The 12,057-nt window shown below is 52.0% G+C and overlaps 2 protein-coding genes across 2 annotated transcripts; one reads left to right on the top strand and one right to left on the bottom strand.

The window, feature by feature from the left end:
* Positions 1 to 6,639: 6,639 nt before the first annotated feature.
* TGAM01_v201234 (hypothetical protein) lies at positions 6,640 to 8,810 on the bottom strand (the record flags this gene model as incomplete). The annotated part of the gene is made up of 2 exons (XM_018805465.1): positions 6,640 to 7,624; positions 7,690 to 8,810. 2 exons carry the CDS (start codon positions 8,808 to 8,810, stop codon positions 6,640 to 6,642), a joined length of 2,106 nt encoding a protein of 701 aa, XP_018661374.1.
* A 2,464-nt stretch (positions 8,811 to 11,274) lies between these two features.
* Positions 11,275 to 11,712, top strand: TGAM01_v201233 (hypothetical protein; the record flags this gene model as incomplete). Its single annotated transcript, XM_018805464.1, has 1 exon — positions 11,275 to 11,712. The coding sequence occupies one exon, from the start codon at positions 11,275 to 11,277 to the stop codon at positions 11,710 to 11,712; it is 438 nt and encodes a 145-aa protein (XP_018661373.1).
* Positions 11,713 to 12,057: the final 345 nt, after the last annotated feature.

Genomic DNA, 12,057 nt, shown 5'->3' with positions numbered 1-12,057 from the left:
TGTTGGTGAGAGGATTGTGAAAAGTGAGGCCGGACCAAGTCCTTTAATAGGCCGCGACAGTGAATGGGAAAAGGCTGGTAAAAGCGCAGAACAATAGAAAAGGAAGTGGTGAAGCATGGAGTGTTGAATCGACACCCCCCTTGGGCGTTCAACCGCCCTCAAACCCCACCATCACGCGCCGATTGCTCTTTGCATGAGACCGAGAAGGAGGGCGAGGCCAAGGCGAGAAGACGCTACGCAGCTTCTTCTTTGGGCTCAAGCGCTGGCCGCCGTGACGAGGGTCATGAGGCACCCGCACACACACGTGAAGAGCGCGCACACAGAATCTCCAACAAGCGGCGGTTCTCAGCATCTGGCTCCAGAAACTTTTCTGATGCCTCTCGGGCCGTAGAAGTCGAGCAACAAGGGCCTTCCACGCTCCATTCCGCTCTCCACAGATGACACCTCCGCATGCATGCAGCGTTGTATGTAGTAACGTATGCAGTGACTTACCACGCCACGATGATGATGCTGTTGTTGCGTACAGGTCGTGTACGGTAAATGCTGGAGATGGAAGGCAGTTGTGTGCGGCGAAGCGTCAGGCACTTGCTAGCACCGTCTTAATGCTGGTGAATCTAATCGACGGATCGTCTATCTCTCTCCTCTGATATATATGTCAGGGGGATGAGGGGACGAAGGGCCGAAAATGGAGTGGGCCGTTTATGCGATGGGTGAAGGTGATTTGATGCGAAAGTGAAGTTGCGAGAAACGTTTGTTCAAAGCAATATCAGACGACGAACAGAACTGGCAACTGACAGCCAGTGGCGAAACAGGGGCAGCTGCTGAACACAAACGAAACAAAAACAAGAAAATAAACAAAAAAAGAAAACTCGTGCGCTTTTCAATTGACCTTCAAAAGTATGCCCTCATTCGTCTACTAGGCGAATGTTGATGAAACAAGATTGTTGAAAAGTCAATTGCAGCCTTATGGAGCAAGCGCGCCAACAAAACGCGTAGAAAACGGAGATGGGGATAGGAAACCTGCCTTATATCGAGCGCCCAGGCCAAAAATAGGCCAAGTTAGGGTCGGCATTGTGCGCGTAGGGCCGTGGTGGCCTCTTAGTTATGGGCAGAAAGCCTCCTCTCCTGAACTCTCCCTCTCTCCTTGTTCCGCACTGGTACGCGCGGCGGCAACTGTTGGACGGGAACGGCGGGCTGAACCAGGACGTCTGAGACAGCCACGAGCCTAAGCCTCGCAGCAGCTCATCAAAAGCAGAGACACAGTGGGCGGTGGAGTGCGGTGCTGCCACGAGAAGCGCTCCGTGTTTGGGTCTGGAAGCTATTCGCGAGCCTGCTGGGCATCGACGGCGCATTAGCCCGGAGTCTCTGGTCAGTCCTGGCATTTAGCGTAGCCGCCACCGCGGCGTGGTGGATACGCGGCTGGCCCAGGCACCCAGGGATGTCCATTGGCTGCCACCCTCTGTTTCAGCCAGCCAGGCCGTGGGATCTCGACATGGGTGGCCAGCAGTCGTGAGTAGATGCCAGGGGAACCGCGCTTCTTGGCCTGGCCAGCCCGTCGATGGGAGCCTCTCGAGCAGCTCCGACGCTGCCCGTCTGCTACTCGGACATCCGCAGAAGAGAGGCAGACAGCGAGAAAAAGCCGCCGAGCCAAGAGAGCGTGCCAAGAGAGCGTGCCAAGCATGAAACGACGAGACTCCCCGAATGAGGACGCAGTACTGTTCTGTTTCAACCACCCGAAAACGAGATTGGGCGCCGCTCCTACATTCTAGTCGACGACTGATCGGCAGTAAAGGTAGACTATCCCGTTAGCCTATGTATATTGCGCGCCAGAGCATCATACAGGCCGCCCGCGGGCACCTCGTGCGTAGAAAGGCCATTTCCAGACCCTCATGACGAACCGCATAAACTCATGGCCCTATGCTTTGCGCCCCGGCGTCGATCTGCACCTGGTGGCACGGCCGCTGCCAAACCTTTTTGCTCGTATTCACGATGATCGATTCTATGGCGGCGGGACAGGAAATCTGTTTGTCGCATCCAATCCTGGCATCGATCATGTCTTCCGTGGTGGAACAGGACAGAGAGCAGCGTCTGCCTCTGCCTCTGCTCTCCGCCCGGATCGGGAGATGAGCCACTAGGCTAAAAGCTTAGCGCCGCACCGCTGGAATACGCCTCTGCCCCTGGACTAGCAGGCTCTGGAAGGGTTATTCAGCACTAGCCACAGCACCTACATCATTAAGGGATCAGGGCTACGGCGGCAGTGACGGTGCTCTCCGCGCGCTGTACTTGTACAGCGCAGCCGGCACTCTCAAGCCTTGTAGAAGCGTCGCTATCGAGCTGCTGGCTGTACCGGTACGGCCAGGCACCCCCGGCCAGCCGTAGATAAGTCTCCGACCATCATGAAGCAGCTACACCTTAAACCTTGAATTTACACATCAAATGCTTCTATTAGCCCCGTTTGCGAGAGTTCACATCGAACCACAAATATGATCAGGTGGAAAATCCATGTTCAATTTGCTTGTGAAAGCCGCCAGCCGACCCGTTTGTACCAGCAGCTGGTCCTCTGTTTCAGTAACAAATGATATCTTGTACTCGCATGCGGCGCGACTGAGCTGAATCACTCCGAATAGGGGCAGCAATGGAATGGAGGTGAAATCGCCACCGAGGACAAGAAAGGAAAGAGAAGATGAGATTCATTGTCATGCATCTCTGAGCTACAACTTGATGTGCCACGAGCACGCTCCCTGTAAGCATAAAGAAGGATTCGCCAATACTCCGAGCTACATTGTGCTACCATGCTAGCATCAACTATCGAGATGCACCGCGAAGATCGCAATTTAACAGCCTCTTGTGGCATCTGGCACGGCAGACGCAGTCGGCCCATTGTGCTGGATCTGCGCGCTACAAGTACAAGTAAGGCTGCCTCCCATATCCGATATACCCGGCCGTACAAAGGACCTCGTGTACGTACGACTAGCTGTCCGTCACCTGAAGTGGTACTCTTTTCTTGTCGCGAGTTTCCTAAAAAGGAAGAATGACAGAATGACAGAATGACAGAATGACAGAATGACAGAAAGAAACAGGTAGTACAAGCTCGGAACAAGATACAAGTCTATCCGACGTGACCATATACAGACAGCATGGCCGGACGAATGATGCACCGCCAAAGCGAGCATATCGCAGAGCACATTGCAGAGCATATCGCAGAGCACATCTAAAGCCGAAGGATCGCAAAGTTGAACCAGAAAGCCATCACCACCCCACGCCGACGAAACGCGGGAGTTAATATTGGGGCGTCCGAAATAGACAAAGGACCAGGGCATTGACTGGCTAGCGATTTCTGGAGCCCAGCCCTTGCAGCAAATCTGCCGCTAGCTAGGCATCCAGCCTTTTAACAAACGACCCTGGTCAGCTCCTATGACCCGTGTTTCTGTTCTGCTGTACACAGTCACCTACCGTTCGATAAACGGTTGTTAGTGGCCCCTTCATTTCATGCCGTTCATGCCAACATATAGTGCTACTGGGTACTAGCATCAAGCTTCCACACCGCAAGCTTCTACCTCGCTACACACTCGCCACCAGTCAATAGTTCGCTCGTCCATTCTGCTATAGTTGGAGAACCCCCAGTAAAGGCTAACGGCCACGCCAGCCCACCCTTGCAGATGCACCCCAGAAACTGCCCGGAGAGAAGCCGGCAGGCCTGCTCCAGATGCCGCAAGAGGCGTGCTCTGAGCGTATATACTGTAGAGCACGGAGTACACGCTGCGACGGGCTTCCCAGGCCCTGGCCAGCCCGTCCGGTAGATGAAATAAGCGAGACCGAGCAGGCAACAATTTGAATTAAGCTTAGAGGAGAATATTGCTGCCAGCACTTACTGCCGGTCCCATAGTAAAGCCCAACCGCAAGCGCACCTATCCTGTCTTTGTTATACAGCCCACTCATAGCTGACTAAGTCGGCCTGCATCTTCTCTCCTCTAGAGGGATACTGTATACGGTACTGATGCTATCAAAGCGCTCTACTGTACCAGACATGACTGCGCAATACCGCTCTGCTGACAACTTGCAGCTTCCAAGAATCCCGGGCCGATGACAGCCAGGGATTCCCCGCACACGACAAGACGGCTGCATGTATACAGACAGACAGCAGCAGTATGCCTTTTTGCTATGCCGCGCTTCCCCGATTCACCCATCAGTTGGTTGTCAGATATTGAGCAACAGGATACGCTCAATTACGATCGGCTGCAACCCAAGCATGCAATGGAACTACCCGCTGATGCCGCAAGAGAAAAGCTGGTAAGCTAACTACCTTGTACTTACCTATTCAACCTTCTGGTGGATTCCGAGCCGTTCCATCAGTCAACTCGAGCCCTGCCAGGAACGTCTCGTCCAACAACGGTCAACAAAACCCAACATTCAGATACACAAAACTCCACAGAGACGTATTCGTACAATTGCTCCGCTGCTACTACTTGAGCGTGGCTTATTTTAGCCTGTCTATCCCAGCTGTCAGCTCACCGCCCGTTTCTCGGAATGGGCCGGTCCTGTCAAATCTCCCCTCACTCTTCCTCTTTCGTTGTTGAATGCCCTAATAATAAAGCGATATCTTCAGTGCTTGGTAATATCATTTTATTTGCGGCCAAGAATAATGACGCAGTTTCTTCTATATAACGGGCCGAGAGGGCTTGATTGAGGCTGCTTACACGTCAAATCAGGGTAGGTAGCACTAGCTCGGAGAAACGTATTGATATTTTCTCACGAGGAAAATATGCCGCAAAGGGATTCTGGCGTATTAAACTGCCTGTTCCGTATTGATCTACACTCTACATGCCACAACATTCAAGTACATGACTGCCTATTCTGCAATAATAGAGTAGGTATTCTCGCCATTTTCCGTAGTAGCTGGAATAACTAGTAGCCACACCATATCTGCGTATTCGCCTCATCCCAAAAAAGGACTAAGCCGAGCTGCCAATTTACATGTTTCAAAACACCACAAACCTCATCATCCAACACACAACGCAGATTATCTCGCCCTCAAAGTCTACATACGCTCTCAACTTTCACCTCTCAAACTCAACCCCATTACTTACCTACACATCTTACCAATCCCGTCCCCCACAATCTTTCACCCCAGATTTATTTTCTCTCTCTTCCTCCCCAAAAACCCCACAAATAAGAAAGAGGACCCCCCGTCCCGCAATCCCCACAAACTAACTCGGCCATACCCGCAGAAAAGCTGCATGGCCCCAAGTCTCTTCTTCCTCTTCCTCTTTCCCAACTCCGCACATACGCCGAGCCGCAAAGAACAGCGACCCAGTCACAGATCATCAGATCAATTGCCACAACTAGTATATAGGAAAAATCACACCGGCCTCCCCCTGCTGACTTGACTAGCGGCAGCGTTAAATTCTATACACACACATAGCATTCTTGCCAATCCACCACGCGGTCCATCCTCGGCTCGTTTGCTCCGCCTAAAAACTTCCGTTCGATGGCGCAAATAAACTACCTTCCTTATATTATTAGCTCCCGAAAATAAGAGAGAAAGAGGCGTGCGTCATCGTGCTAAATTCTTCTTTGTAGATTTCATCTTTTGCCCCGACTGGTTCCTTTCGGAGGTAAGGCCTTGAGCCACATCTATTCTGTCAGTTTTGAGGCCTAATCCCCAGTTGCAGGTTAGTAGTAGTACAAAACATAACAGATGATGGTGGTCTTGATATCCATGTAGAATCCAGCTGTACAAGGATTTTCCAATCACATCTATCAAATCTAACACGCCCCCTCCATCAACCAAGACAAAAGCAAAATAGAGTAGGAAACACACAGCCCATGTCAAGATAGCCAAAACTTTCTTCTCTCTTCTCCCCGACGAAAGTGACCAGGGGCACATATCTGTTTTTTTATCATACCCATCTCTCTCGTCTCGCAATCCACACTAAGTCCATGACACACGAGTCAAAATGTTCAAAGCATGAAAAGAATAATTGCCAAATTAAGTGTAAAATTCTTATGTGTACATCATAGCATAACCTCGTCTATATGTCTCTTCGCGCCGTCAATCGAAAAAACAAAACTCAAACAACAAGAGTAAAATCCCATTTCCCTCAATTTTCCTAAACCGCTCGCTCCCTTTAAATAAAGAAAAAAGCAACAGAGAATGAAAAAACAACAAAAGAGCCCAAATGATGCACGTCTATGTCTTGTATGTGAAGAAGAAAAAAGAGCCCATTATCCGACATGCAGACTAGAATGAGTCCAAAAAAAAAAAAAAAAAAAAAGGTAAGACACCTGTCCGAAAGTCTACCGATGGTGTGGTAGGCCTGGGCCTAATGCCAAGTAAAATGCCAAACATGCTCGGTCTATTGCAACCCTATGCCCGAAAAAGTCTATTCACCGAGTGGTGCAGCTCATGTAGAAAAGCCAGTCAAAATAAAGTCAAGTGTCAGAGTGAAACCGGCGCCAGGGCGGCGGGCGCCACCGTCTGGTCCGTGATAAGATGCAGCCAAAGAGAAAAAGAAAACTAAAAGCCGATTGTGTGCGTCATTGCGTGATACCAGCGGGCGATTGTTGGTGAGAACTGCTATTATAGTCCCACAGCCAAGCATAGTCTAATAGTCGGACCGGATGCTGATATTAGGTTGTTTAAAGACGGATACCGCCGATGCCGGTATTGGCGCTCTTCAACATCTCAATGTTTTCGACGTCTGCGCCAAAGTCCATAATCAAGATCTTGGGATCCTGTCCAGTGCTGACGATACGTCGGTAGTCGCTCTTTGCGCTGAGGACCCAGCTAGCATGCCAGCGAGGGAAGTAGAGCAGTTGGCGACCTGTCTCCATATCCCAGACCTTGATGTCGGTGTCGTAGCTGCCACTGATGAGGCGTCCGCTCACGCTATCAATGTGCAAGCTGCGCACCAGGTTGTCGTGTGCTCGCATCTCACGGACGCATTCTCCGGTATTGGCATCCCAGATGCGAATAACCTTGTCGTTGCCGGCCGAGGCGACGAATCGCCCATCCTCTGAGAACTGAGAGCAAGCCAGACCCTTGGTGTGGCCGACAAACTCACGAATGCATTTGCCCGTGTCAATGTTCCACAGCTTCACGCGGAAGTCTCCGGAGCATGACACGATTGTGTTTCCGCGCATCTGGACAGCATTGACGGGCCCGGTGTGGCCACGGAGCTGTCGGAGAAGAGCGCCGGTCGCTCGGTCCCAAACGCAGATGCTAATGTCCTTGCTGCAAGTCACAATGTGCTTGTCATCAAACGCCAAGTCGAGGACAGCAGCGGTGTGGTGAGTAAGGCGGCGAATGGGCCGATATCCATTGCGCACGTCGTACACGATGCATGTGGAATCCGATGAGCCAGTCACCATGATTTCGTCATCGTATTGCAAACACAGGATAGAGGCCTTGTGATGCTCTGCAAAGGAAGCCACCTGCGGCTTGGAGGGCGCCGCCTTGTAGCTGTCGGAAAAGTTTACATAATGCGTGGGATTGCCTTCGGCGTCTTCTAGAACGCTGGGGGCATTGACGATTTCAGGAGGTCCGATGACCAGACGGCATTCCAAAGTCTGCATGTCCCAGATTCTGATAGTCTTGTCTCTAGAGCCGGAGACAATTTTGTATCTGAGTTCGAATTAGTACACGAACGAGCAATTGATTGTATGGGGAATATCAAGGGTGGAACATACTCATCAAACTGTAGACAGTAGATGCTGTCTGTGTGTCCGTTGAGATACATGGGACAAGCCTTGCCCTCCTTCCATTTCTGGGCGAGCTCAGCTTTGGCACGGTAGATTTGCCTCCAGTTCTTGGAGGGAGCAATCTCAGGAACGCCCAAGCCAGTGCCGGGCTGGACGGGCTCACTGGTAGCATAGGTGGTGGTCATTTCTCGCAAGCAAGACTCTCGCCAGATGTGCTGATTACGGACCACCTCGCTCCAGTGTCGGGACACAACACTGGCTTTGGCAAGGGCAGTCGCATCAAGATAGGCCAAAACGTGGATAGCGAGTTCGGACGGAAGCTCCTTGATAAAATCAATCCTGCTGATGTTGCTATCTTGGCCAAGCATTGACCCATCTTCACTGACACCAGACTCCATGAAAGGCTCGGTGACGACAATGCCAATTCCGCTCTCACGGTCATTGCTATCCTCGCTCGAAGATTGCAGCCATTGAGCGTGCATCGCCTGTCGGCTGTAATACTCGTTCTGCAGCGCCACCGAGGCCTTTGCGGCGGCCCCAGTATTCATGGGGATATAGGGGGGCTCATCTCCCATCGCAGGAATAGGCATTTGAAGGTCTAGCTGTTGCTGTTCGTAAAGGCCATCCTCGGTGCCATTAAGGCCGTAGAAGGACCTCGAGCGACGAAAAGGTGCGGCGTGGCGAAGGCGGTTCCAGGTGTGGTGTGCGCTGGTCGGTCTGGCATTTGGCAGCTGCTGGTTCTGGTTGAACTCAGAAGGCTCAGCCGTGACCGATTGCCGACGATGAACATGAACCATCCCTTTGAGGGACAGAGAAGCCCGACGAATGACCCCTTTGATGGTGCCGGCAGTGCTTTGGGCGCGGCCACGGCGCTTTCGAGCAGGCAATTCATGTGTGTCTTCGGAGTCGTCGATGGCAACTTCGGTGATTTGTCTGGGTAGGTGCGAGTCGTCGGGGCCAAAGGCAGTGTGTTTGTGGTGTCGAAGGAGATTAGAGAGGCTCAAGCTGCGCATACGCTGGTCATGGGGCTCGCCCGGAGCTGGTGCCGCAACACCAGCGGCCTGGGTGCGAGCAGGCGCCCCCATCACGTAGGACTGAGCGTTCGCCATGATGTACGTCTGAAAGTCGCGGCTTGTAGAAGAAGTGTTGGTGGTACGAGGTACAGTTCAAGCCACTAGTCGAATGTGTAGAGCGTCGATCGGTATGTCTTTGGTGTGTGCTCGAAGGATTGAACGTGACCGAGATGCGTGGATGGCGAATGAAAGACTAGACAAAGGAATTCGTTGAACACGGAGAAGCTCGCGAAGTGGAAGATGAGCTCGTCACGGTGGAGTTTCGTCTTGTTTGTCGGCGGAAAGGACGACGGCCGACTAGTCTAGAGATGGTCTGCTGAAACACGCAGCGGATCCAGCAAAAAGAGGCGTCGACAAGCTAAAGGGATGGACGGGGAGGTTCCTCGCAAGACAAGACAATGCAAATCGAAGAGAAACAAGATATTGGGAGAAAAAGCAAGAGCGAGCGCTTGTATGAATTGAATATTGGCTGTTGGAATGCGGCAGGGGAAACGAGATGGGCGGTCCTGCTATTGCGCCACGCGGCGGCTGACAACACTGCCTCGTGCGTGTGAGTCTCTGGACTCGTGTCGGCGTTACTAGTAGTGAGAACGAAGTGGAAACGGACAGCTGCTAGGCGGTCATGCGGAATCCTGTTGCGGCGGGCGGCAGCAAGCAGAATATGGGAGAAACGGGCCAGAAGAGAAGAGGCAAAAGAAACAAAGCGGTTAAGGGAGAAGAAAAGAAGAGGCGAAGAGAGTGTTGCGACTCAAGATGAAATGTTTACTACGAGCGTTTTAGATAAAAGGAAAAAAAAAAAGGGACCGCCCGATAGCGGTACGTATCGCTGAGCCTTTGTCTGCCGCTAATGCCACTGCCGGGCTGTGTTGGCGCATGTACCGCTACCCGGACGCCTGTGCGAGTATCTGTACTTGTGGACGCTTCTACAAACTTTTACGCCTCTTTGCGGGTGATGCAATGTTCACCAGCATGAAGTTATACAGCGCCCGCAGTTTATATGGCTGAAACTCATGGCATAAAGCATGGCCAAACTGACTTTTTACTGACAATGCTGTTGCAGTGTTAACAACACATATCACGTACCTTGTAGGATTCGACAAGAGGTAGCCCGCACAGGTCATCCCGTCAGGGGCATCCCCAGAGTATTTTGGGACGGAGAACCACAAAGCGTCGATGCCTCTCTCCACCGCGCTTCCCGTAGTCTTTAGTCTAGTAGGGGTTAGTGGTCGAATCCGGGGCATCTCAAGGGGGAAGACGCCAGATGAGCGTTTGACCAATGGCTTGATTCAATGCGTTGCCATGGACGCTGCAGCAAAAAGCAATCATCTTCAAAAAGGTACCTACTTGTGCCTCTGTCGTGGGGAACAAGTGCCGTGTACCGTACCATGATTTGAAAATCTCCTCTCCCCTCCCCAGGGGGCAACAGCCTTCCGCAGAAAATTTTTGAAAGAAAAAAGGGTCTCTCCCGCAAAATGGCGGGCAGCCATATTCCCTCCATCTCTCCAGCTCGTACCGATACTTGCTTCTGGCCGATCTATAATAAAGCGGAGCGTCCGAACATCAATCGAAGGCTTTATTGGGCTTCTATTTTTCACTAGCCTCTCGATTTTTTCCTCTCTGTGCTTCTAGCAAATTTTCCGCATCGTCTGCCACGGCCTTTCCGGATCTTCCTGCAGCTTGGATTGGACCAGCTCCAACGGCCCTCTCTGGATTTTTCGGCTTCTTGAAGGATTATTCGCCACGTATGGCTGCCCACCTGAATGTACGGTGTGATTGTGCCTGCCAAGCAAAAGGCGGTTGGGCAAAGACGACTGGCTCAAGTCCCCCCAACAGCCCATGTCTTGAGAGTGCATGCAGACGAAATTAGCCAGTCACACAAAGTTGTACCATTGCGATCATTATTAAAAAAAAAAAAAACACGATGAAGCAAATAGCATTAGACATATGGTATTATCCACTGCAATGTTTCTTTTCTTTTAAAACATTGATCCATGACAACCGGGTACGACGTGTGCGCTGGCTCGTCTCCCTACCGCTATAAGAGATTGGTGGCTGCAAGAGAATGAGCAAAAGACACCAAACACAGACGCAGCTAATAGCCCCTGGGCACAGCACCGCACCCAGTCCAGCAGGGCAATGATCGCCTCCCTATCCCTGCCGATCTTGAAAAGGGCAGAGAAAGATTAGCCACGTTTTCGGGGGTGGAGTCGTACGGCAGATTTCGCCATTCGCCTCGCCTCGAGATGGTGGCCTCGAGGTAGCAGCAGTAATACGGAGCAGATGCAGCGTGGTAGTATTTACGGCGACAGGGCTTACTTGCATGTGCTCAGCTCACGTCCACTAATAAACCAATAGCATGTAAAAGCGCACATACTTGAAGTCATCTGAGAGGGAGTCCTACCTTTCTCCAAGTATAGCTGCTTACCAGTTCCAAGACTTCACGCAATATCGCTCACCGAGACTTGCTGCCCCTACAACGCCAGCAAACCACAGCATCACCATGGCTCCTCTAACCAGACTCCCTCTCGCATACCGCCTCTTCTTCCTCTATCTAGAGCCCATCTCTGCCCTCGTCGGCGCGTTCTACACCCACTTCCGCCAGCAGCGCTACCTCGAGCTCCTAGACAGCGCAACCGCGCCAGCCAAGCTCGTCCCGCTGAGCACCTCCGTGGCCATGTCTCAGCTCGCAAACATGTACTTCTTCTTCGCCATCAACGAGGCGCTCGTTCTCCGGTCAACCGGCGATCTGCGAGTCTGGCGTGCTGTGTTGCTGGTGCTTTTGATTGCGGACTTTGGGCATTTGTACTCGATGAAGGAGCTGGGTCCGGGCATCTTTTACAACGTCATGGATTGGAACGTCGGCGATCTTGGCAACGTGCCCTGGGTATATGCGGGGGCCACGATGAGATGCTGTTTTCTGGCCGGCGTTGGCCTGTGAGGGTCATTGATGCGAGATCCGTCATATGATGCATCATTTATATAGGCAGTAGTCGCTTCAACTTCCAATTCTTCAACAGCAGAAAGCATCGTCGGCTCGGCTAGCAAGCCTCACATCGTCGGCTCGGCTAGTAGACCCGAATCGCATCCTGAATGAGTCCCACGGGGTCAAGCTTTCGGCACTCTTTCGGCGTCGGGCGACCCTCTCCGGCACACTTGCCCAATTCGCACGGCAAGTCGGCTTAAGTAAGCATTCTGCGCCGGCTTATCGCGCGCTCTCTTTGGTGGAACAATCGGACAGCCCCTCGGATTATCCCCAGCCAGGCGAAAATGGCCAACGAACGCC

The sequence above is a fragment of the Trichoderma gamsii genome, assembly GCF_001481775.2.
Source record: "Trichoderma gamsii strain T6085 chromosome Unknown Scaffold_3.2, whole genome shotgun sequence".
NCBI classification, from domain to species: domain Eukaryota; kingdom Fungi; phylum Ascomycota; class Sordariomycetes; order Hypocreales; family Hypocreaceae; genus Trichoderma; species Trichoderma gamsii.
The sequence above is the reverse complement of the archived record's forward strand: the minus strand, read 5'-3'. Positions and strand labels throughout refer to the sequence as shown.